We start from the raw sequence: 27,181 nt of genomic DNA on the forward strand, positions 1-27,181 counted from the left end.
CTGGCAGTAGGATTTTCACACTTAAGGTAAATAGTTTGCAAAACCAAACCAAACAGAGGATCATCTAAGAGTTGAGAATAGCTCCATGTATGAAAGGGTCTCCAGGGAAGTTCTCCATGCGCCACACAGCACGTCGGTGGGAACATGGGCACCAGGAGCTGCTTGTGCCTGGCGGCTAGGTGAATTTAGGGGACCCACAGGAACTTGGTCGCCACGGCCTAGGGAACTTAATCCTGGAGGGGCTCAATATCAGCCTCAACGCAGTGCCACAGCAAAAGAAAAAAGGGGCGGAGCAGCATCAGGGACCCTTCCATTCCGAGTAATTCCTTAAAGAGCTAGTGATGTTACTGAATTTCCAAAAACCAGTCAGTTTTTGGCTTCTAGGGTAAAGCAGATAAACTGTTATTTCTAAGTTCTCAGCTCAATCACCCCGATTATATAAGGACTGAGAAAGGGCTACTGTGTCTCCCACGGCCCAGGTGCCAACTTCACTCCCAGCTCCCAGGAGACAGGAGCCAAGGTCCGCGCAGGGCGAGGCGCTGGGTGGTTACCTCCGCTCCGGACTACTGCTGGGGGCCCGGGGGGCCGCAGACTTCGCCTCTGTCGTCTCAGGGCTCTCCTCCACATCTTTACAAGCAGCATCTTGAGAGGTAGACAGTTTTCCTTCCTCACTGCAGGAAAAAGGAGGACAGGCGGCATTAGACACCCAGGTACCAGCGCAGAGTGGAGGATGAGGACACATGCAAATGGCTCTGGGAGTCATGGTTGCCATGGAGTCAAAGCCCTGAGGCTGAGCATGCTCAGGTGAGGGATGACAGGGACCACAGACAGTGACTGGGAAATCACGAAAGGAGAGGATCACAGACAAGTAGGAACCAAGAGGGACGATGGAACGCAGCTGGTGTCTGGTAACGAACGGCCCACAGCACTGTACGTACCGATAGGATCTCAACACTCTGAGGCCAAGTGTGCAAAACAGAAAAAGAAATGTACAAGAGTTTCAGAATACTCCTAGAAATGAGGAATTTTGGGGAATACTATGTCCACGACTGCACATAAGCAAAACTGCAGAGTCGGTGAAGGTGTCAAATGAACCTGTTTGAAGGAATGAGTCTTGAGTTAAAGCATTTTGCTTCCAGGGCTCCGCCCACCATCTCAGCAGTCAGTAGGACAGACCCCCACGAGCTGATGGCTGATGACATGTGAGCAGCACACCACGTGGCCTGAGCCAGGCCTGAGCCTTTCCAGCTGCCCTCCAACAACACTGAGAAGTACAAACACCAGGAGGGAAGAGAGCCAAGAACAGCGGCCAGAACAGGTCAACACTGATCCTGAGGGGTCCGAGGGCTTGGGGACATCAAACAGGAAAGGATTATTTTCCCCTTACACGGCTCTTGGCGAGAAAAGACAAGTAGTGAATGCTTTCAACTGTGTGCAGGCTGGAAACAGACTTTTGCCTATTCTGTCTGGATTTCCCACGATGGCACAATCAAGAGGGCATTAAAGTGACCTAAGGGCAGCTAGAGGTTCCCTTTGGGAGGTGGGCCTGTCCTGGATCGGCTTATGAAAAACCTAATCTTAGGGTATTTCTTGGGTGGCTTTCAGATGGGTCTGGGCAATTTAAAAGGAGGAAAATGAACTTCAGTTTAAAGATTTGTTGGCAGTCTAAGTTGCCCGGTTCTTTACTCCTCTTTGTCCCCATTCTCTACTCCCTGCTCACCAAAGCACCACCCTGATAGGTTTAACACACATTACTTTCATTTTTGTAAAATGTACAGTCATTATATAGGTGGATTCGGAATCGTATAGTTGGCACTGAATCGTAGCCTCCCTGCGTTGTCTCTGTAACGCAGCACCGTCCGGAGGACCCAGCTGTCCCTGTGGACCACGGCGCAGTACCCTACGCAGGGCCCTCCTAATTCTACCGGCTCTCACAGCGACCAGCGCCGCGCTGCCCTCTCCCTCCATGCCTCCAGGCACAACGCTGCTGCGACCGCTGTCTGTGACGCCAGTGGACCTGTGTGGGCATTTCTCAAGGCGCTAATCCCAGGAGTGGACAGTGCTGGTCATCTTTCCATCTACAGGAAAGCGTAATAGGAAGCCCCTATTACGCTCCAGAACAACTGCCCCAGTCTGCATTCCCCACGAGCAGGGAAACTGAGTGCCTGCAGCCCCACAGCCCCACCGACACTCAGCTTTATCTACTTTCTACCCTGCTAGTGTAATAAGAGGTATCTGACAACAAAGGGCTTTTGAGCACCTCTTCTTACTCTTTTAGCCTTTTTGGGTTTGTCTGTAAACTGCCTGCTGTTATCTTTCGCCCATCTTCTGACTTGGGTTTTCTATCTTTTCCTCATTGTTTATAATTCCTTGAATATTAAATATTAATTTCTTCTTGATGTAGATACTATATGCTTTTTCCTATTTGCCATCTGCCTCTTAATTTTGTCTACAGTGCTTTATCAACCATAAATTCTTAACTCTGATGCAATCCAATCTATTCTTTGTATTATGATTTACGCTTTTGAAGGTGTTGTGCTTTGTTTTGCAAAAGAGGTCCTTTTCTGCCCACAGGTTGGGAAGATCTGATGCATTTGCTTCTAACTACCTGGGGCTTGGCTGCACGCCTTAAACCTAGCAGCTCATTTCTCATCTGGTCAGTGGGCTGACACCCACAGCACCTGTCTTACCTTGAGAGAAATCAGGAGTTAACTCATGTGGACGTTCAGAGCACAGCGTCTGCACACGGAGCACCGCACGCCCGCTCTTACCCCTCGCAGTCGCCTGCCGTCCATCTGGACTCCTTCCCTTGTGGATCAGGGAGGCCCAGTCCTCTTGCTCCCGAGCCAGCCCCTCGCTCCCCGCAATAAGCCCTCACCTTGTTAATGAGCACTCTCCTCCATCACATGGCCCTTTAACTATCTGTATTCCAATGTCACACTGTTTTAGCTATTGGGACTTCGCCATATGACCAAATATCTGCCAGGACAAATCACTTACTTAATCTTCCTTACAGTTCTCTAAGTAATTTAAGAATCTTTATTATTCCATAAACATTCTAGAGTGTGTTTACCAAGCGCCTTTTAAAAATCCAACTTGAATTTCGATTGGGCCTGCATTCAACTGAAGGAGGAATTGGTGATGGCGCATGTCCCTGAGGCACTGAGCCAGCCCACCGCAGGGCATGACGGCCTCCTCTTGTCCCCATCTTCCGGGCTGCTTTTATTAGCACTTTCAATTCTTCTCTATAGATAGCTGGGTCAAGACAACTCCTAAATAATTTAGTTTCACGTATTTTGTGACTGGCACTTTGCCTTTTATTATGCATCCCAGTTGCTTATTAATGATGTCGAGAAAGACTACTGATTTTTAAACTTAATCTTACTTACAGAAGTTTGCTCCTCACTTGGCTGCACGTGATCATTCTGCTCTGTTAATAATTACAGCTTTATCACTTCCTGTCTGATCTTTACCTATAGCTTTTTCTTTGTCTTTCCTCAGGACAATTCCTGGGACCGCTACACAGTGGGAGTGACAAGGGACAACCTTATTTGTTCGTTACCTTGAAGTGAATGCATCTAAAATTTCCCCATTCAGCTTAATTTCTGCTGCAGTATTTTGGTATTTCACTTTTATCAAGTTATGGAAATTCACTTCTGTTCCCACTGTGCTCAGAGTTTTAATCATATATAGATATGGAACTTTATCAAAAGCTTCATCACAAACATCAAATGCTTTTCTTCCGGTCTATTAATATATAGTGAATTGCACGGACAGATTTTTCTGACACTGAACCATCCTTGCAGTCCAGGGATAAACGATAAACTCTAACAGACCATGATGTATTGCTTCTAATATGCTATGGGATTCAGTTAGCAAATATCTTTAACAGAATTTTTGCATTTAGTTTGCTTGTAAGTGACATGAGCTGATCATTTTCTATAATTATCCTTATATGGTTTTGGAATTAAGATTTCACTGCCTTATAAAAAGATCCAGGCAGTTTTTACACTTTTTCTATCCTCTGTAACAACTTAAGATGGGAATTAGTAGATGAGTGTGCATGAAACAGTACTGGATCATTACCACCGACACCCGCCGTGGAGTTGGTCTGCTCCTTGCTTTCCTCCACAGATAACGGCTTGTTTGTATCTTTTGTCCATTTTTAAAATTGTCAGACTGTGTGTCTCTCTCTTACCAATCCTAGGTTCTTCCTCTATCCTGCTACTGAATCTTTCTTGGTGGTGATGGTTTGTCTTTTAATTTTATTGTGTCTTTTAGAAACACTAGAAATTAAATAAAGCCAAATTTATCAATCTTCTCCTTTATGGTGTGGCTTTTTTATAACTAAAAAATCTTTTACGCCCAAATTCTGAGGATACTCTCTCATGTTATCTTCCAAAAGTTGTAGTTTTGCCTTTCATACTTATGTTGAGATAAAGATGTAATTTTATTTTTCTCCAAAGCGGATAATCACTATTTATTAGTATGTTCTTTCCTCACCAAATTATGTCATTCTAACATGTAGCAAGCTCATGTAAGTGCAGGGGGCTTATCTGTACAACTCTGGGCCAAGGCCACATCATCTCAACAAGAGCAGCTTTAATGAGAAGTCTTGATATCTAATACGGTGAAACCTCCCTCCCTTTCTTCTTCAAAATGATCTTGGCTATTCCTGACTCTCTCTGGTCTTCTTTCTGAATATCACAATTGGCTTCTCGATTTCCATGAAAAACCCCACTGGGATTTTGATGAGAAATGCATTCATTTTATAGATTAATTTGTTAAGAAACACGAAAGATACTGTCCCATTCTAACATGGCATATCTCCCTATGTATTTAGGTCTTTATCTTTCAATCTTAGTTACCTTATAGACAAAGTTTAACATTTTAATTTTTAAAAAGGGAGCACACGTAGGACATCTTGTATTGGTGTACAGGATGTAAATAATTAGTGTGCGTATCCAGTAAACTTTCCTAGTAATTCTAATACCTGTCAATAGCTTCAGTTGGAACTTTTTATGTGGAAAATCACAACCTCCAAACAAATAATAATAATTTTATTTCTTTCAAATCTTTATACCTTTTATTTATTTTTATTTTATGAGGCATTTGCTGAGACCCCCAGCACAGCGCTGAAGAGAAGCAGTAACTGGAGGTCTGACAGACTGGGTCACGTCTTTGAAGGCAATATTTCTAACGCTTCACTGTTAAGAATAAAGTCTGCTAGAGATTTTTTTCAGTTTCAGGTAGCTACTTTCTATTCCTAGGTTGCTAAAAAGTCATGAACAAATTTTTATCAAATCCTTCTCTCCCTTTACTGAAGGTCCAAATGGTTTTTATTCTTATATCAGTCTGTGAATTACCTTCATTAATTTTTACAATGTTATAAGATCCTCACATACATCCTTGGTCATGACTTAAAAATACATTGCTGGATTTCGTTTGCTGGCTTTTAACTTTAAGGCTTTGTGCATACACACCCACCCATGAAACTACCCTACGATTAATTTTTCTCTCTCATGCTTTGTTTTGTAGAGACCTCGTAATGGGTTCGGAAGCTATAGATGGAGACCAAAGCTCTAAGCACTGATTTGGTTGCAGCCTGTAAGTTTTGACAGAAATTTTTTCATTACTTTCAGTTTTAAGTTTTTGATTTCCATCACAATCCCTTTTTTGGCCCACGAGTTTAGAGGCGAAGTTAACTTCCAATTTTTTTTTAAAAGCAATCATTTTACTACTGAATTCTAACGACTGCTTTATGTCTGGAGAAAACGATCTGTATGATCCCAAACCTTTGGTTTTGATGGGCCAAGCTCTGTAGCCTGTACACAAGTCAATTTCTAACATGACGGAAGATCTGTCACTTTTTATACTCATGTATTCTGAATCCACTAGACTCACACTACAGTCTTCTGAACACGACAAAAAAAGAGAGAAAGAGAGAGAGAGAGAGAAAGGCACTCGGGACCCAAACTCCACCTCTCCATCAAGATTTAATGAGTTCAATGGAGAGATGCCAGGCTAACGTCTGCACCCACATCTGACTCTGAATCTGAATCAGATTGAAGACATTAGCCTTTGAGTATTCTCCCCCACAATCCTCCCGACAACCTGAAGCTGCCAGTGCGATCCAGCCCCTGGTTACCTTTTGAAGACCGCAGTCTCTGTCTTGGCGTCGACAGTGAGGCTGAGAGTTTCCTTCATGCCGCCATTCATCACTGTCTCAGTTACCTTGTCTGCACTTTCTGCATCCTCCTCTCCGTCAGAGCTGGCTTCCATGGCCATACTGCCTGGCGCTGAAAAGAACACACAGCTGATGGTCACGCACACCAAAACCAAACGAACCACCACCCCTCTTCTGTGCAGATCTGTCCACCCCAAGTTACATCTACCACTTGAAGAAGGAACAAAAGCACGAGACAATTTGTTTCTTGTTGCCTGGGCTGATTCTTTTTTTTTTTTTTTTTTTACATTTTATTAAGATTATGATAGTTTACAACCTCGTGAAATTTCAGTTGTACATTATTGTCAGTCGTGTTGTAGGTGCACCACTTCACCCTTTATGCCCTCCCTCCACCCCCCTTTCCCCTGGTAACCACCAATCAGTTCTCTTTGTCCACATGTTTAACTTCCACCTGTGAGTGGAGTCATACAGAGTTCATCTTTCTCTATCTGGCTTATTTCACTTAACATAATTCCCTCAAGGTCCATCCATGTTGTTGTGAATGGGATGATTTTATCCGTTTTTATGGCTGAGTAGTATTCCATTGTATATATATACCACATCTTCTTTATCCAGTCATCAGTTGCTGGGCACTTAGGTTGCTTCCACGTCTTGGCTATTGTAAATAATGCTGAGATGAACACAGGGGTGCGTGGGACTTTTGGATTGCTGACTTCAAGCTCTTTGGATGGATACCCAGTAGTGGGATGGCTGGGTCATGTGGTATTTCTATTTTTAATTTTTTGAGAAATCTCCATACTGTTTTCCATAGTGGCTGCACCAGTTTGCATTCCCACCAACAGTGTATGAGGGTTCCTTTTTCTCCACAACCTCTCCAACATCTATCACTTTTTGTGTTGGTTATTTCTGCCATTCTAACAGGTGTAAGATGATATCCTAGTGTAGTTTTGATTTGCATTTGCCTGGGCTGATTCTTGACGGGCACAGCCTTCTTAAAAATGCCACTAGAGGGCCAGCCCTGGTGGCCTAGTGGCTAAGTTTGGTGCACTCCGTATCAGCAGCCCAGGTTGGTTCCCAGGCATGGACCTACACCACTCGTCTCTCAGTGGCCATGCTGTGGTGGTGGCTCACATACAAAAAGAGGAAGATTGGCAGCAGACGTTAGCTCAGGGCAAATCTTCCTCAAAAAAAAAAGCCCTAAGAGTGACATTCCAGGGGTTTTCTTCAGCAGGAGCACCAAGTGCCCCACAGCCTTCCCAGCTCTGTGTCTACACACATACCCAACCTCCTCCCAGCACTCTCCTGTTCGTAAGGTTTTCCAATGCATAGCAGAGGGCAGAGCCAGCAGTTACGTATTCTGGCCTCCACCCACGACAACCCACAAGTGCCTAGTTTACGCTTCACCCACTATAGCGCTCTCATTCATCCTTCTCCCCTGCAGTTGTCCCACTTGGGTCCTATTCTTTGTTTCTTTTTCAGCTGCTTTCTGTGGTTCCTTGTGGATTACTTCTTTGTTCTATAAGAGGGAGCCACATGGTATACTGGTTATGAGCTTGGGCTCCGAAGTCAGACTTCCTGAACTCAAACCCCAGCCTCACCACTTCCCAGGTGCATAACCATCACCCAAGGTTCCGACCCTGTGCCTGAGTTTTCTTATTCCCAAAATGGGGATAATTGAACCCACCTGTAGAACTGTTGATAGATAAAATGAGGTCATCTATATAAAATTTTTAGAATGACAAAATCTTACTTACTAGTTTTATGACTTTTCCCTGCCTCTCGGTTCTGTGCCCTCTACTTGAGTTTCTTTTTCTAAGGACTCACGTCTCTGTTCCCTTCACATACTACCCTTCACACCCCCTTCACTCAGCTCCTTCCTCTCCCCCGCCTCCCAAAGCCCTAATCATCAGGTTGAAAACAGTCAGGGCCTACGCAAGGAACAACGTGCGCATTCTGAATAAAAAGACAACCCACTGCATTCCCTTGACCATTTCATCTGTTCAGAAAGGTGAGAAGAAAATAAAGAGCCCCAGTGCATGAAACATGCCCAGACAGGCACACAAGCTCCAGCGAAGCGAACTCCAGGGGACAAAGAACGGGATGCAGGCCGGGCCTGGAATGCACACACAGACTGATTCCAGTCTTATCCACCCTGGTACTGCAGGCTAAGACATTCTTCCTCTCTGGGCCTGTTTCTTCTCTATACATTGATGAGACTGAATAACTGGTAACTCAGATCCCTTATTCCTTCTAGAATCAACATGCTGTGGTTCTGGAATGAATATATAATTTCTTCAGTTACCCTGTGGACAGCAGACCCACTATCTCATTTTCCTGGCTCCTTTGAGCCCTCGAGTCAAGACTGGTTTTATAAACCCGGTATATGCACAAAGACAACTTTTCAGATCTAGAAAACTAAGCATTAGGCTAAAGCTTAAACAACAACAAAATGACCAGCCTACAGACCGTGCACCCTGGTCCTCTCCGCACCCACCTTCTGGCTGCACTGCCAGCGCAGCCACAGTGGGAGTCAGAGGGTCCATCGGTTCAGTGCTGGTTTCCATTTCCACTGGAGAATTACTCCTTAAAGAGTCTTTTGTACTTTTAGAAAAGAGAAAATTGAGATGTTAGCAGTGGGAAGTAACCCTCAGTTAACATTATTCACAAAAAACCTTTGAAAATCAGTTTGAGCTCCACTGCGGAGACACATCAGCAGTTGGTTACAGACTGCAAGGGCACATGGATCTCAGTATGGACAGCGGCCTGAAGTGGCAGATGAGGGCAGGCAGGTCAATATTCTGCTAAATCAGCAGGGCAGGAACACAGGGATTTCTCTGAGGTTTCTAGACAGGTTCAATATCCCCCTGGCCTCTCATGCTCACCATAATCACCAGGCTCCCAGGGCTGGGACAGCAGCCGCATACACTGTACAGGACCAGCCGTATCCACAGTGCCATTTTTACAAAAATCGTTACTTACCTTGAGTCAAACTGTCCAGAGAACCTGGCCCTCTTAATGATATTTAATGACAAAACATGACCTGTGTACAAGGGGTAAAGGGAAGCAAGCTACTTCAACCACATTCTCAGTAACCAAGGACTCCTCTCCTCCAGTTATAAAAGAGAGAGAAAAGCAAGACATGGAGACTTCCCTGTCCTGTACTGGGGAAGAGGCGGTGACACAGATCATCATGCTGTGGAGACACCCCCACCCATCTCCCCTCAACCTCTGAATAAACTGCGTACTGCTATAGGCAACATAGGTTCTAACGGCCTCTTCGGTCCGTCTAGGATGAGAACTGCTAGCCCGAAACAGTGTGTCTTCCCAGCTTTTCCATTACCAGCGACTGTTTAAAAACATCACTTGTTAGAGCAGGAAGACAACAAAGTCTTTCAAATGGAGTGATGGACACTAATTTTTTTCAGTAGACAAAACCATGTTAACCAAATCAAACTAAGCTTAATGGGACATGAAATCCATGGTTAATACTCAAATGCTGCCACATAATTCAGGAAAATTACAAAATGACAGGGTGCTGTCATCAAGAATAATACAAATAACAAGACTGACAGCCACAGCTGTCACACCCCTTAACTGACTGCACTAGACGAGCTACAAGTGAAATTCGAGTTCCCGTTATCTATTAAATCCCACATCCAGTTTGCGTTTTTCTGCTCCACAGAGGCGCCCGTCAGTTCTTCGGCTTCACCTCCTTCCTATTCTCCATTCTGTCCTGACAGCTTGGATGGGGCCCTTGGGGCTGCCTCTTGGTCAGCATCCTGCTAATTCCCTCCCTGGGGCCGCGTCCTCCCAGGCTCTCTTCACCCTCTCCTCCTTTCCCAGTTCATCCTGGACGAAAGGAAGGAGGACGGTGAATCTTTCTCCTGTAACTCACAGCAGTGTGTTTAATCCTGTTTAAGACACTACAGTCAACTTGGAAGTCAATCAGGGTGACCAGGAGTGTCGACAGCACACACACAGCCCCCCGGTTCTCCTGTAGAAAGGCTCAGAGAGTGGGTGCACAGCTGCTCACCTCAGGGAAGACGTGAACTCGGAGAAAGAAGCCCAGCCTGTCTCTTTGGTTGGCATTGGCTCCTCCGTGCTCCAGACGTCAGATCCCACCGAATCTAAGGGAGCACCGTGGGTTGTCTCCATGGGGACATCAAAATTAGCTGACCAGTTGGGTGCTAAAAAGAGGAGAGGAATTCCATTTTGAGAATACTTCGGCAGTTAAACACAACACAAGTTATTTTTCAAAAACAGATTTGCAATGATAAAAAAGACCGGAGCTGTGGGGAAAAGGAGATCCTAATGTGCTACTGCCAGAATGGGAATGGCTCAGTCACTTGGAGGGCAATTTGACAACAGCTATCCTATTATAAAGCTGGATGTTCCCTCTGATCGCTTAGCAATTCCCACTTCGAAGATTGTTTGCGCAAGAGAAACGTCACACAAGGATGGAAAGCTACATATAAAAGAATACGTTAATGTTAATTTCTTAGTTTTGACAAATGCACCAAGGTTATATTAACACTGGGAGGGAGATGGGTGAAGTGTATACAGCCACTCCCTGTAGACTATTTCCAACTTTTCTGTAAATCTAAAATTATTCCAAAATAAAAAGTTTATTAAGTGAAAAACAAAAAGAGTATGTTGGCTATTTAACTGCAGTAAATTGGCCTCCCAGTCCCCATCCGGCCCATTTCATACTGTCAGTGGCCTTTCTGCAGTCTGCTGCTGTTAGCACCAACAGGAAGGCTGCCTGTGACATAACGGGAAATACAGATATTTGGTCTCCGCTCCCTCCAAAACCCTTGGAATCTCTGAAGTGGTGAGTTTTTTCTTGTATGCTAATGAGATGGCCCGTGGCTGGAGCTCCAGGGGAGCCTCAGGTTGGGGGCTGGTTGCCAGGGGAACCATCAGAGGATTAGAGGATTGGAACTTTCAGCCCCAATCTTCTCCTCCCCCAATCTTCTAGGAAGGTAGAGGAGCTGGAAGTTGAGTTAATCACTAATGGCCAATGACTGAATCAGTCATGCCTACATAACGAGGCCTCATGAAAAATCCAAACTGCAGGGGTGCAGAGCTTCTGGGCTGCAAACAGCAGGCGGTGCATCACAAACTGCACGGGGACAGAAGCTCCCGTGCTCGGGACCCTTCTGGATCTTGTCCTATTTATCTCTTCACCTGGCTGTTTACCTGTGTCCTTCAAAATATCCTTTGCAATAAACTAGTAACAGGAAGTAAAGTGCTTTTCTGAATTCTGTGAGCTGTTCTGGCAAATAATGGAACCCAAAGACATCATGGGAACCCCCCATTTATAGGCAGTTGGTCAGATGTACCGGAGGCCGGGCCTTCTGACTGGCATCTGAAGTAGGGGCAGTCTTGTGGGCCTGAGCCCCTACCCTCTGGGCTTTAACTCTCACTCCAGGCAGACAGTGTCCGAACTGAACTGCAGGACACCCAGCTGGTGTTGGAGAATTGGTCTGTGTGGGAAAACCCACACGTCTGGTGTCAGAAGTGAAGTCTGGAGAGTAGAAAGGAAGAGTTCTTACTTACTTTCTAAGTCCCGCAGACACAGGACTGATTTCAGAGGGCGGAGTGGCAGGTCCGCCAGGCGCATGCCGCTTCCTGTCTGTGGGGCCCTCGCACCATGCCGCCTGCTGGCCGGTGTGCATCTACCCCGTCACCTCCTGAGAGGTGTGCCCCTTCAGATGAAACCAGGTCTGTGTATCTGCCGTCACCGCACACGACGCTCTTCCTCCACGGTACTCAGGCTGAATCCCCAAATCCTTGCTGGGGCCAAGCAGGGGTATTTTCTATCACAACTGGGCCCTCTGGGTAAGGAAGGAATGCTACGCTGAGGATCTGCTAGCTCTGGGGGTACCCAAGAGAGAAAGGACTGAGGAGTACCTGTGCGTAGCAGAAATGTACCCATCTTGAAGACGGGCCTCACTGTGTCTTCAGCAAGCTAGTCAGCTTCCCCAAGCCTGGGTTTCCTCATCTGTTCGATTCAGAGACGGCCCGTCTACCTAGCGAGGTCCTGCAGGGATCACGCAGGGGCCTGCACGCAGCAGGGACCGAATGCAGGTTTGCTGCTCCACACCTGTGCCCTTTGATCTGTGCCCTTTGATCTGTGTGAGTGTGGCAGGGCTCCACCGATACCGCAAAGGGATGATACCCGAATGTCTGAAAAACGCCCCTGAAGGCTCAGAAAAGTCACCTTGACAGTTATTTTTGCCCGCCCACCATATGCAAAGCTCTGGAATCATTCCATCCCAATCGAAGTTCCACTTTATAAGTAAACTAGGTCACAAAAAAATGACTTTCCCATTGTCATCACTCTGGGATAGTCTTTCCCAGACCAGCTCCCCAGAATCAGCCTGACATTAGAAACTCTTCTAAACGGTCCAGAAAACCTCTGAAAGATGCCATAGAGATTGGTGGGGATGGCAAAGGCTTTCAAAGTCAGAGGATGGCGCAGCCCAGAGCCCCGGGAAAAGGGCATCCTCCACCCTTGACCTCTGGAGATCCGGCAATGCCAAGGAGTCCTTCCAGAGGAGCAGTCAGCAGGCTGAGGCCTGTTGGGCCGTGCTCCGTGACTGTAAGGGTGAATGTGACCTTCATCCGGGCTGCCCCGCAGCCCCGTTTCTCCCTGTCCCTACACCCAGTTCTAGAGTCACAATGACACTGGCATGCAGTAAGTGATACCAAGTGTGCAGTCTCTCTCAAGTCATTTATCACCCACCTAGCTACCTCAAAGACTCTCAGATTCCGAAACACCATGCAGCCTTAAAAACGAAGGAAATCCTGTGACATGCTACAACATGGATGAACCTTAAGGACATTATGTGAAGTGAAATAAGCCGGTCACAAAATGACAAATACTCTGACTCCACTTACATGAGGTCCCTAGAGTCATCAAATTCCTAGAAGCAGAAGGTAGAACGAGGGGTGCCAGGGGCTGGGGAAGTGGATTGGGGAGCTGCTGCTCACCAAGTACAGCCTCAGTCTGCGAGACGGAACGGTTCCAGAGATCTGCTGCACGACAACGTGAACACACTCAACGCTACTGAAGCGTACACTTGAAAGCACCCAGACACGCGCTCTCTCCAAGCGAAACATCGGGGCCTGCGTCTCATCTCGCCCCCTGCTGCCTGGTCTGTCCTCAGGAGCCCTCATCATCTCTTACGTGTGACAGGGAGGGTCTTAACGGTTTTCCTGTCTCCAGCGTGGGCTTTCTAATCCAGCTTTCACACTTACCATGAGCGATCGATCATCTTGAAACAGTCAACAATGTTATTCTCAGTAAAATCCTCAGGGGGAGGATTACAGCCTTCAGAATAAACTCTTGTTCTGGCCTCTGGCCTTCTATGCCCGATTAAACAGCTGTGGGTCTCTGTGCCTTCAGATTAGTGCTTTTCTCTTTCGCACTGACTAATCCCTACTTGTCCTTAAGCACCACATTCTCTGGGAGGCCTCTGCAGACGCCAAGGTGAGCGGCTCTCCTCCTGCAGCACTGTTCTCATTACACTGTGCCGTACATCTCTCCACCTCCTCAGCAGCTCTAAGCTCCTGGAGGCGGAGTCTGTCCCAGCACCTGGCACACAGGAGGAACTGGATAAAGGTGGCTTTGAACTGAACCACACAGAGAAAAGCCCATTTCTTCCTCCTGAAGAGGGCGAGCTGGAAAAGGAGTGAGAGGATACAGGATAAATCTCTTTTCTTCCATGGCTCTCAGTTTGGATCTGTAACATGTGGGCATTTGCTGGATTACTGCTAGGGTCACGGGCAGCTGTGAGGTTACGGCGAGGTCGACCCTGACCTCCAGAGCTGGGTTTTGGCCTCTAGAACTGTGTACATAAAGGCCTTCCTGGGAACAGGAAGCAGTGTCAGCTGACAGGTGCTCTGTCACATGAAAATCTGCCCGGGCTTTCAGAAGTGAACAGTGTCTTTAAGAGGCCAGCCAATGTTAAGTCTCCTGAGCAAGTAGAGGACACAAACAAGCACTCGGCGGGACAAGCTTTAGGGTAGCAAGACTCACAGATAAACTCTGAAGAACCCATTTAAAACTGTTCAAGCTTCGCGGTGCTTCCTCCACTTTAGCGCACTCAGGACTTTACACATCACAAGATTCCCTCACCGCCCCACAGTCCCTGGTCCCTCCCATCTGCGACGGCAGCCAGGCTCTGCAGCCAGACTTACAGCGGTCCACACGGGAAAGGGAGGCCTGCCATCAGAGCTCTGCCCGCTCCTCCCCTCCGGCCCGGGCCCTGAAACAAACCTCCACAGAGACGCGAATGACAACATGTGTTTCAACTTAAGTGTTCCTTCAGAAACCGTCTCGGATACTGCAGACCAGTCTGCCTATTTTTAAAGTACGTATTTCCAACACACAGCAACTGGCACGGCGGAATAAGGGAACTTACGTTCATTCAAGTCCACCTCCATCTTGTCTTCCGTGCTGGCACTGCTGGGCTCAAACAGGTCTTGTTTGGCTCCATCTTCTTCTTCAGAGTCTGTGCTTTCCTCACTATCGGTACTCCCCGAGCTAAGGGAAAAAGGATCAGAATATTTAATGCTGGATGTCAGCCATCAGCTAAATCTAGAAAATTCTAAAGGTCATCCAACAACAAAAAAGTCATATTGCACTTCAACTGGACCCTGCCTGCCTGGCTGTCACCTTGTCCAGACTCTGCTCGTGAGTGTGCCGCCTCGTCCTCGAGGCCATCGGCCGCCCTCCACTTGGCCTTTGCTTGAAGATGCGGATCAGTCTACACGCCTGCCTTCTGATAGGAGTGCGGCCAGCTCATGTGCTGTGAATGTGCGTCTCCCTGAGGACCAGCGATACCGAGCTTTTTTCCACTTATTTACCACCCACGTATCTTCTTTTCTGAAACGTCTTTCCACATCTTTATTATATGTAAAAAATTGGGCTGCTGTCTTTTTTCTTTTACAAAGTTCTTCATATACTCTACATAGAAGTCCTTTATCAGAGAAATGATTCACAAACGCTTTCTCCTAGTGTACGCTTTGTCCTTTTGTTCTCCTGATAGTGTCTTTTGAAGAGAAGTGTTTAATTTTGATGCAATCTAACATCAAAATGTTTCTTTCATGTGAACTGCTTTTGCATCTTACAAATCTTTGCCTAACCCAGTCACAAAGATTTTCTAGTGTAAGTTTTATAGTTTTAGGTTTTACATTTAGGTCTCAGATCCATTTTGAGTTAATGTGTATATTTGGTAAGAAATATGGATTGACTTCATTTTTTTGCAAACAGATGTCCATCTGTTCCAGCACAATTTGTTCAAGACTGTCCTTTCTCTACTAAATTTCTTTTGCGCCTCCATCAAAAATCCGCGTCTACACCTATTTATGGGCTATCTACTCCGTCCCTCCGATCAAATATTCTCAGTCTTAACGACCATGCTGTCTTAAACACTCTATCTTGAAATCAGATAGGATTAGTCCTCCAATTCTGTCCTTTATGAAAGTTATCTTCCCTATTCTAAGTCCTTGGCATTTTCATATGAATTAAAGAATCAACTTGTCAATAGCTACCAAAAACCTGTCATAATTTTGTTAGGGACTCCAGTGAATCCACATCAATCTAGGGAGAACTGCAATCTTAACAATATTTGAGTCTTCCAATTCATAAACATTGATCAAGTATTAACTTCTCTCAGCTGTTTTGTAACTTTCAGTGCACAGGTCTTGCACATCTTTTGTCATATTTGATTTTTTTTTTTCCTGCTTTGTCTCCCCAAATCCCCCCAGGTACACAGCTGTATATCTTAGCTGCCGGTCCTTCTAGTTGTTAATTACATATTTAATATTTTGATGCTACTATGAATACCACTGTTTAGTAATTTCGATTCCAATTATTTGTTGCAGCATGTAGAAATACAATTATATTGATCTTATATCGTGCAGTTTTGCTAAACTCACTTAATTGTCTTTGTAGGTTCCAACCAGTTTTCTAAATTGGCAGCTGTGTGGTCTGTGGATACAGTTTTGCTCTTCGTTCCCGATCCAGACGCACTTTATTTCTTCTTGTTGACTTGGTGCAGCAGCTAGAACCTTCAGCTCAACACCGCAAAGCAGTGGCGGGAGCAGACATTCCCTCTCACTCCTGATCCTGGCTGGAAATCAGGCTTTCACTATAATGCTTTCAGTATAATGCTAACCATAGGTTTATTGTGGAAATTTTAATCAAGTTGGAGAAATTCCCTTCTATCTCCACTTTGCTGAGAATTCTTATCAGAAATAGATGTTGGATTCAAGCTGTACGCTTATTGATTTTTCCAATGTTAAACCAAGTCTGTATACTTAGAATAAACCTTGCTTGGTCAATGATGTATTACTGTTGCATTTATTTGCTAAAAATTTTAAAGGCATTTTTGCATCTATGTGCATGAGAATAAACAAATGTGCATTTTTCTTTTCTTGTAACGTTAGCTTTTGTATCAGGTTACACTAATGTGGCCTCAGAATGAGATGGGTACTGTTCCTACTTTTTGAATTTTCTGGAAGCTTTTGTAGAGAACTGGCATAATTTCGGCCTGAAATGTTTGGTAGAATTCACCAGAGAAGCCATTCGGCCCTGGAGGTTTTTTTGTGTGTATGTGGGAAATTTTAAACTAAAAATTCAACTTCTTTAATAGATACAGGACTATTCAGGTTATCTTTTAGTGCTTGAGCTTTGGTAGTTTGTGTCTTTCAAAGAACATCCAAGTAGTCAGAGTTATGGGCATAGAGTTGTTCATAATATTCCCTTAGTACCTTTTTAGTATCTGTAGAATCTGTAGTGATGTCACCTCTCTCATTCCTGATATTAGTAATTTATATTTTCTTTTTCTTGATCATTTTTTAGAGGTTTATCAATTTTATTAATCTTCTTAAAGAAGAGCTTTTGCTTACAATGATTTCTACTGTTTTTCTGTTTTGTATTTCATTCTAATTGGAACGTGGAAACTGAGGTCACTGATTCAAGATGTTTCTTTTTTTCAATGTGAGCAGTATACTAATGCTAAAAATGATCCTTGAGGTACTGCTTTAGCTGCATCCCCAAATTCTGATACACTGTGCTTTCATTTTCCTTCAATTCAAAATACCGTGTAGTGTGCCCTTTGATTTCTTCTTTAACTCATGGATTACTTATTTTCCACAGATTTGGAGAATTTCTAGAGATCTTTCTGTTATTGATTTCTAATTTAATTCCACTGGGGTCAGAGAACATACTTTGTATGACATGAAACCTTTGAAATTTCCTGAGATTTGCTTTATGGCCCAAATATGGTGTCTCTTGGTAAATATTTCATGTACACTTGAGAAGAATCGGGAATCTGCTGTTGTTGGGTGGAGCGTTTCATCAATGTCCTGTAGGGTCAAGCTGGTTGACAGTATTCAATGTTCTATATCTTTACTGATTTCTGCCTATTGTTTTTATCAATTACTGAGAGGAGTGTTCAAATATTTGATTATAATTGTGGATCTGTCTACTTCTCTTGGCAGTTCTATCAGTTTTTGTTCCACGTATCTTGAAGCTCTGTTATTAGCTATATAGACATTTAGAACTGTCCTCTTAATTAACCTTTTATGACCTTCCCTTTGAAATTTACTTTAATATTAATATAGACCCTCTACTTTTTCTTTTAACATGTTTGTGTCTCTACGATTAAATTATTTCTCATAGGTAGCATAAGTTTTACCTTATTTTTCATCCAATATGACAATCTACGTGTTTTAATTGGGGTTTTTGGATCATTTATTTAATATCATTTAAATGATTACTGACGTGGTTGCTTAGGTTTAATACTATCATCTTGCTATAGTTTTCTGTTTGTCTCAGCTGCTTTTTATTTTTGCCTTCTTTTAGATTTTTTATGATTTAATTTCCTTTGTTGGCTTATTAACCATAACTCTTCACTTTATTTAGTGGTCGTTTCAGGGTTTATAGTATACATCTTTAACTCATAACAGTGTATTTTCAAGTCAATCATAGCCAAAAAACTGGAAACAGCCCAAATGTCCACCAACAGAGAAATGAATAAACAAGCTGTAGTGTATCCATTCAATGGACCACTACTCAACAACACAGAGGGATGGACTACTGACACAGGACACAGCAGGGATGCCTCTCAAAATAATCAGGCGGAATGAAAGAAGCTTGACAAAGGAGCATACAACGTGTGATTTCATTTACAGAAAACTCTAGAAAACACAAATCATTCTGGAAGAAGAGAAAGCAGATGGTGGAAGGTATTACAAGATAGCAAGAGGAAACTTTTGCAGGTGACGGATAATTTCATGATCTTGATTGGGATGAGGATTTCATGGATACAGACAAACATCAAAACTTGCCATTTGTATAATTTAAATAAATGCAGTTTATTATATGTCAACTATATCTCAAAAGAGGTGCTAAATAATGAAAAACGGCATTCTCTCATCATACTGTGTTCCCTCTGGGTGTCAACTGTCATCTCCTTCAGGACACTGTCCTCATTGCCACACTAATTCCCTACGCTCTCGACAGATGGTGTTCTGTTAGGACGCACTGCATGGCTGTAACGTGTGAGAAGAGTCTGCCTCCAGAGGACAAACGGTAGTAGGCAATGGCTATTTAGTGAATTCCCTCAACACAAGGACCAAAATTTCAGAGCGCACGGTGACAAACAAGTTTGACTGGGGCTTAATCTTTAAAAAAAAGAGAAAAATCCCTACGAAGGTATCTGTCTCTCATTGCCTGGTCCTGGAGCTGCGGCAGCTATCTTTGGATCACAAGGTGACAAACCAACATGCAGAAGATGACAGAGCGGGAATAAAAGAAGCTGGGTTTAATGACCTTAACAGCTCCGGACTGTGAGACAAATACACCTTTACTGGCTTAAGTCACTGTTGGCTCTTCTGTGACCTGAAGCAATAAGCATTCCTAGGAGATGCGACATAACTGCCGGCACACGAGAGAACAGGTGACGCCGGTGTGCTCCATCCAGCAAGAGGAATGGATGCCTAGGAGGCGGTGGAGGCAGGGGGGTTGCCGACGGAGTTTTACTTTTCACTGTCTACTCTCTTTTCTTTCCATTGTATGCCATGTGAAAACATTACTTATTAAAAATAAACGAAATAAAAACAAAAGTTAAGCTGCTTTTCCCTTAACTATGAAGATTCTGATAATGAATATTCAGATAGCAAGAACTCCCTGTGTAAGGAAGCAAATTTATTTAGGTTCTTGTAATAGAGTAACTTAAAAAAAATTAAGGGGAAAAAAAGACTGACCTGATCCTGATGGGCATCAACTGACATGACTCTGTCTCCCCAAGTGAGATTAACTTTCAGAAACATCTTTTCCCCTCCTTGGGGACATTTTTAGTCTTTCCTAAAAAACGGTACATAACTGAGCCGCAGCTGTTATTCCTGGTAAGGGAACATTCATTCAACGCACTGTGTGACTACATTTCTCAGCATCGTCTCCCACTTGGAAGAGGCTGTCTCACAAGGTTGCGTGAACTGGGTCTAAACACTTTCAGCGTTTTCAAGCAGATCACCTTGACTTGTCCATGCTCCTGGCAACACTGCAGACAGGGGTATGGTCCCAGCTCACACCAACGAACACGGGCATTTCTGATCATGGAAAAGTACCAGTCTCTAGGTCAAATAAGTCTGTCTCCTAAGAGCCCTCTGCTCCTGCATGGGGTATCATCACTGCTGTAACAGACTCCCTCTCACCTGGAGCGTCTTTGGGATTCTGGCGCAAATGCAATGTGCTTTTCCTCCCAGATGTCTTCCTCGTCAGAGCCTCCATCATCAAACTGCTGTATTCTTTCCTTACAACATGCTTCAAACAAGGCAATATTTCCCTAAATAAAAACGCGGAGAGAGAAAGAACAAAACATATTTTAAAATCAAGTTATTTTCTCCAAAAGTTACCACTGTAAATTGCATTCTTCCATTTCCTTTAAAAAATGGTGCCTATCACATACACCAAAATAAAATGTAAGCATCTAACGCCAGCTTCTGTAAGTAACAACAAAGTTTCCCTAAAGGACTGCATTCAAAATGAGCATGCGAGAAGCCAAGACTGTCCTCCTGGACTTGCTTTCGTCTAATCAGAGCACCAGTGGAAGCCCGAGAGCCGCCCTGCTCACCCACCTGCGATGGGTCCCAGACGTGCCCTCAGAGCAACAGCAGCCCGCACGTCCTCGCGTTTACCAGGCCAGCTAAGGAATGGACCAAGAGCATCAGCGGTCCAGTCAATAGTTTCTACCTTACCACCTCAGCTAATAAACCTGTGGTCTCTCATGCTAAACAACATAAAAATCGAGACTGTGCCCATCCAAATGACACTAATCCTATGTTATTTGTTGATGTGGCTTATTTGCTTTTCAGAACTGCCTGGTTTCTCTCCTGGTGACATACAGCAGACATAAAATGGAGCAAGCTGGAGTAAAGTGCAGTCTCTGAAGCTCAGTGTCTACACTGCAATCCCAAGTGATGCTGGTTTTATTAGCCCTGTCACATCTTAACCCAGCTTGACTCACATGCAAACTCACAGGCCCGCAGGAGCTGGGCGGGTCATGTAAGCGGTGCAGAGACACCAATCTAAGATGAAGCTTCCTAAAGCGCGGGGGGTCCCAGCACATGGCACCCATATGCAGACCGACAGATCCAGTTCCCACCTCTCCATTTCTCCATATGCCTTGTTGCTCGAGACAGGAAACATTAATACTCACACTTTCATTTGTACTGAGAGTAAAGTTGATGTCTGATACCCGATCAAAAGAAACACTGTAAACAAAACGTAAGTGTAGGAATAGTTAATTATCCATAGACTCACAGAAATAGTAGTCATGAAATTTTCCAAATTTAACATATTTACACTATCACTAAAATCTTTATAAGAAAAAACCCTCTGCATTAAATGATGCCTCCTCCCTTGGTATTAAGGAATTTATAGAGGACAAGAAGGCTGGCAGGGAAGCCTTTTGAGACGTAATAAACACACCCTCAAAGTCTTCTTATAAAATATTTTTAACATCCATGGTTACAACCACAGTTCCATGGCCATACTTATATAACCAGGAAAAAGGTTATCTGCAAAGAAGAAACAAGTCAAAAGCTGAAACGTACATAACAGCTGTCAGACACTGAGCTTTCTCCAGATACTCCCCAAATCTTATGCTGCAATGGGGTGTAATCAGGAAGAAAGTAGGGAGTAAAAGAATTCACAGCCTATTGCACATAACTTTTGAGTAGGTGGGGCTATCTTCTCATTCTTAAAAGATCTGTTCTAATCCATCACTATTCCAAGTACTCAATGCAAATTGTAAAGAGACTGTGGATTCCTAACTAGTAACATTTATTAACAGTCCAGACAGGCAAACGCCGAGATGCCACGTGGGGAACCTGCAGGTTCCGGCATGACTGCTCCTAGGGTACAGACACAACCACTGCGTGGAGAGTCCTTGCTCTTGCTGGATTTAAATGAGCTGATTCTCAGGGCAGCTGACAGCCTTCAACTCCTGTGCTGTTTACAGTACTGCCTCTGGTCCACTGTGCCAACACGGCACGTTGTACGGCACAATTAGAGAGTGAAGAGAAAACTTCTCACGTGCTGTAAAGCAAACACAGCCTCCCCTGGCTGTGGTTCGACAAGCTATTGAGTATCTACTGCTAGCAAGGGACCGCAACAGATACTGGCATGCACGAGCATCACCATAGAGGACTCTGAGAGGAGCCGACCAATATTCACCACTCTCTTCTCAGCGAGCTACAATGCCCCTCTCGTAAACATTTTATTTATAAATACCTCATTTCCCAAGGTCAGATCCTAGCCCACTTGCTTTCATTTCTGTGGATCACCCACACACCTTCCATTCATTAATTCTCAGTACCAGTAATTCCCATTTCTGTGGCCCTCTTATCCTGACGACAGAATGAGTGCTCTGACTGCCTGGTTCCTGAAAAAAACCCAACTCTACCTTATGGTGAGTCCACTAGAGAAGAGAAGACACGTCAGGCAGGGCTGTTCCTGCCATAATAAAATGGCCCAGGGGTGCCGTCGATGAAATGGACCGTGCTGCTCAACCGCCTGACTAACGGAGGGATGAGCTACGTCACATAGCGCTGTCTAACACTAACACCCAGAAGAGCAGGACGACGACCGGAGTCCCTAAACTCATCGAGTAAACCTCTGCGACAGAGGTCAAGCAAAAGGCAATCCCTCTCTGTGGGGGTGACATTCTAATCCCTGCAGGGCCTCTGGGTGCCTCAGGCCTGGACAGGCTGGCCTAAAGGAACACCTCAGAGGGCAGCTTTCTCCCAGCTCACGAACGTGAAGGAGCTCCAAGAGTCCAGGAGGATATAAAATGTCTCTCGGAGAGCAGCATGTACGAGACAACTATGGAAAAAGGAAAACATACTCACTTGCCAATGTCATCTTGATCTGCAAACTTCTCATCGTTGAAGCCAAACTGGTCAATAAAATTGGACGTCATTTGTTGCATCTGATAATCAGAAAAGGCCTGGCAACCCCAGGACCAGTGACAGTGATATAATGATTCTAATGACATTCTACATACTATTTGCCCATTTGTGTTCCAGAAACCATCTTATTTACATAGCCATAGGGCTTAAAAAGTTGGTGTGTTTTCTAAAAAATAGATAATTTCAGACACAATTACCAAAAAAAGACAATGTTTGGAATTTGGTCCACAAGTCATTCCAATGCACATGTCATTGTAAGAAATGTTAAGCGACCACTCTGCCCTCTATTACGAATTATCTTGAGAGAGAGGTCTGGGTTAAGTCTCGTTCAAAGAGGTGAGCAAGTCACGTGTAGACAGTCTGAAATTATGAGGTGTATCAGTCACCTCTGGACACAACCAACCTTATCCGAAGATCCAACAAGTGGTACCCACCCACCCTCCCTCTTGGCACCTCCCACCCCCAATCCACGACAGTGACACAGAACCGGAGGAGAATGACTAATAATCACACTCATGATCCTGCAAGACAATGTTCAGGGACATCTCATTTTCTTAAAAAAAGATTTATGTCTTAGAAGCTGGGAAGAATATAAAAGTAACTTCCATCCTACCTACCTTAGAGAGAGAGCAGAAAGTTTCAACACTGACCCAAAATTACTCTGAAAGGCCTACCACACTGCCAGATCTCTGGAGGAGCCAACCCTGTTTCCTGCACCGTTTCTAGAGAGCATTAGCTCACCTGCACTTTCTTAGGTGTGAAATGGGGGAATGTTAAAATGAACTCAACAAAAAAGCTGATAATCTAATTTAAAACAACAAGCAGGCCCAGGGGAGCAAGTGAAATCAGCGAATGTTCTATGTTATCAATCAGGAGTAAAGAATATACGAAGACAAGCAAGTGCCACTCCTTATTCTACCCCAAAAAATCAAAATGGAGACAAACAACAAAAATGGAGACAAACAACAACGTGCATGCTGCCCTGTGGACAGAGCTGTGTAGAGAAGAGACAGCTCTTTCCTGCAGGTTAGCCCCATTCGAGGGGCACGAGCAGCAACTGGTGGCTGAACGAAAGGCATCACTCCTGAGGCCAGCTGCTGGGACGGAGGCAGCCACAACCGAGGTAAACGGGCTTCTCCGTGGTTCTCCGTCTGAGCAGAGCCCACTGAGCCCACTCTGCAGACATACGCTGCAGAAACGCCTCTACCATTAATTCCTGAGTACTTATTCTGATGGCAGGGAATTATGGCATGGATAATCCAAATTACAGATAATTAAGAAATAAACCTTATATTTGGCTTTGGAAGGCATCTTTTCGTGAAGTTTGAAAAAATCTCTATCTAGTTTACTGAGAACCAAAAAGTTCACTTTTTTTCTAACTCAAAATCCCCACCCTCCCCCCCTTCACTCTCACACCTTCAAGCTGCCCCCTTTCTTGCCCACGGAGATGGTACTGTAAGAGTACACGGGGGCAGGGGCCAGCCTTGCGGAAATGCATCTGGCAAGGCACGCCAAGGCTGAGCCACGGGAGTCGGGCTGAAAGAGAAGGGCAGGGACAAGTTCTGGGAGGCTGGGCTGAGTTTTACACACATGGATGGAAGATACGGCACACACCATCCATATCCTCTGAAGGGCAGCTTTATCTTTTATTGGGTAAAACGAATGCTCGGGACCTCTGAAGATGTGGTAAAGAATGGCGAAGTTATTCTTCTGAGCAAGCAGCATAAGCCAGGCTCTGAGTTTTATTTATAGATTAGAAATTTGGTCACACAAGAGGAAAGGTCCCTCCCAAAATTTATTTGATTTTTTTTCCTTTAATTTTTTTGTACCTCTAGAGATCATATTATGAATTTTTTGGGTGTAAAAGGGAAGGATGTTCCCAAAAGTGTTCCTTTAAATCCTTCATAATACTTTAAATGCTGTATAAACAGAACGCAAATACTAAATGTCTTATAGATGCATATGTGAGAACATACACATATGTACACATAGATAAGCATATACAGATATGCATACATATGTACAACACATGTGCACTGTCTGTTTATCTATCTACCTGTTCATCTATCTAGGAAGATATTTAGCGACCGGCAGGCACAGCAGCCTCCGCACCCTAATGCAGAGGAAAAAGAGCCCAAGCGGCTGTAGTCCTGTTAGCTCTGAGCCTGTCGTGGCTTCTAGGAAGACACAAACTGGAAAGAACTTCAGGTTTCAAATCTGATCTTTTACTAACACAGCTATCAAGGCTTAACTAAACCCATACAAGCGAAGACTGTTACTGCATTCTACTCAAAGCTACATAAGAAGTGCTTTGGGGGCCGGCCCAGCGGCGCAGCGGTTAAGTGCACACGTTCTGCTTTGGCGGCCCGGGGTTTGCTGGTTCGGATCCCAGGTGTGGACACGGCACCGCTTGGCAAGCCATGCTGTGGGAGGCGTCCCACATATAAAGTAGAGGAAGATGGGCACAGATGTTAGCTCAGGGCCAGTCTTCCTCAGCAAAAAGAGGAGGATTGTCAGTAGTTAGCTCAGAGCTACTTTTCCTTAAAAAAAAAAAAAAAAAAAAAAAAGTGCCTTGGATTCTGAGAAATCCAAATCTGGAAAGCACCGTACAGCTGTGTAATTATTAAAAACTTTTTATTGTTTTAAAAAAAAAAACACATGTGCACACACATACTTCCCAGAACAGTCATCCTGGCCAAAGCCAAGAACAGTGCAAGTCACTGAGAAGTGAGCCCACCACTTTATTCAGCAAACCTCCTTGGCAGTGTGACCTGGGCACCAGGAGCTCCTAGCCCACCTCATCTGACCTGACTGCCCCTGAACAGGCCTGTTTGGAATGGGGTGTGGGAGGCGGTCAGGTCGGTCCTCTGACTGAGCTCTCCTGTGGCAGTCAGTCCTAACTCTCCAGAGTTAGGTGAGACACGGTGAGAGGAAGACCGCCTCTCCCTCCACCCGTCAGGCTAACGTAGGAGGAGGAAACCCGGAGTGTGGGGTGGGGCTGGGCGGGCATGACACAAAATAGGCAGGGCCACAAAGCCAAATATCGTCCCCTGGCTGACACGGTTACGCACCCCTGCTAAATGACCTGCCTGCACTTTACCAACACGAGCCCTAACTTCCAATGGGAATGAGAACTTCAACTCGATATATATAAACTAATATTCTGATTATTATGGAGACCAGCGTGGAATTCTTAAATTAAGCTGGACTTGTATTCTCAACTTAAAAAAAAAATGCTTTGGAGCATACTTCTTATTTTCAAAATGATCCATGATTGGTTCATAGTTTAAACAGGCAAAGAAGGGTTTACTGGAAGCTAGTCAATCAGAAAAGAATAATTATTTTTCCTACTTTTAGAGAAAATCCACAGGGCTAGGAGCCTGGTGAGAGTTGTGTTAGTGAGACAATTTTCTGACTGTGATTGTCATATGCACAACAGCAGTCAGTCGAACCAAAAAACATTAGAAAATTCTCCCCAGAACAGCAATAACCCTGGAAAAATCTAGAGAAGTAAGGGGGTCTGCTTTCCAGATACCTAAATGTAACCACTCCCCAATTAAATCAGTAGCCTAAAGTTCCAAGTCTATTAGCTTATTTACAAACAGATGTTTAAGGCATTCTTTTTCTTAAAGCTATTGCAACAGGTACAAAATCACCTTGAATTTTACACCATCAAGCTTCATTCTAAGGTGGAGTAATGTGTAGCGCTGGGGTTCATAACAGGTTGAGTGGACTATTTGCTTCCTGGGGCAATAGCAGAGAACCCTGGGGTCAAGAAAGGACTGCTTGTGGGCCTGAGGGCTCGGGATGAGCCAGGTGTGCATCCCGGGTGGCTAGTGCTCCCAGACAGCAAGGAAGGGCCTGCTGCACTCTCTAAGGCCCGGGTGCTCCCTGTCCATACCCTCGGGAGGTCGGCTTCCGAATGACTTCTACAAGAGTCAAGAATGGACAGAGAAACCAGCCACGTGCTGAAAGGCTACTTCGGACTATCAAAACCCAGCAGCCGCTGAGCTCAGCCCACAGTGGAGTATGACGGGCTACTTGGATGCCTGAGACAGGGCCGGCAGGAGCCTCAGAAGCTTCGTCCTGGCCCTGGTAAAAGACGAGGCTTAAAGATTGAGAAAGCAGCAGCCAGGCAACATGCAGGGCTGGGCGGGAAGATGACTATGCTAATCCTCCTGCCACACCAAAGCCACTGACCCGCCAAGACTAAGGACAGCCTCTCCATATGAAGAGCTGATAATTTGCAAAAGGGCTCCTATTTTTAGCTCTCAAACTTGATACCCAGTTGAGATAGTGAGATAATCTGTCATTTCTCCAAGAACCACCAATGGATGAAAAATCAGTATATTTTTATATCCTTTTTTCTCCCCCATAAAGACTACGAGCAGCTGATAAACGGAGATGAATTTGGGGGCAGGAGGGTAGGGTGGCAATAACTTACTTCAACTAAAACTTCATTTAGATATCACTATAAAAGACCTTAAAGATATGAGAAACAGAAGC

At 44.7% G+C, this 27,181-nt stretch overlaps 1 protein-coding gene across 8 annotated transcripts in view; it reads right to left on the minus strand.

Annotated features, from left to right (window-relative positions):
* Positions 1–27,181, minus strand: part of PPP6R3 (protein phosphatase 6 regulatory subunit 3) — a 145,602-nt gene that overhangs the window by 4,277 nt on the left and 114,144 nt on the right. For 5 of the 8 annotated variants that reach the window (XM_046643786.1, XM_046643784.1, XM_046643780.1 and 2 more), the window contains 8 exons: positions 22,616–22,713; positions 20,923–20,977; positions 19,919–20,049; positions 14,617–14,738; positions 10,221–10,374; positions 8,682–8,788; positions 6,149–6,299; positions 552–671 (listed from right to left, as the gene is read on the minus strand). In XM_046643786.1, coding sequence (XP_046499742.1) covers positions 552–671; positions 6,149–6,299; positions 8,682–8,788; positions 10,221–10,374; positions 14,617–14,738; positions 19,919–20,049; positions 20,923–20,977; positions 22,616–22,713 — 938 coding nt within the window. Of the gene's footprint in view, positions 1–551; positions 672–6,148; positions 6,300–8,681; positions 8,789–10,220; positions 10,375–11,851; positions 12,025–14,616; positions 14,739–19,918; positions 20,050–20,922; positions 20,978–22,615; positions 22,714–27,181 lie in introns of those variants that run through there. The other 3 variants (XM_046643783.1, XM_046643782.1, XM_046643787.1) reach the window with 3 other exon arrangements.

The sequence above is a fragment of the Equus quagga genome, chromosome 17 (genome assembly GCF_021613505.1).
Source record: "Equus quagga isolate Etosha38 chromosome 17, UCLA_HA_Equagga_1.0, whole genome shotgun sequence".
NCBI lineage: Eukaryota > Metazoa > Chordata > Mammalia > Perissodactyla > Equidae > Equus > Equus quagga.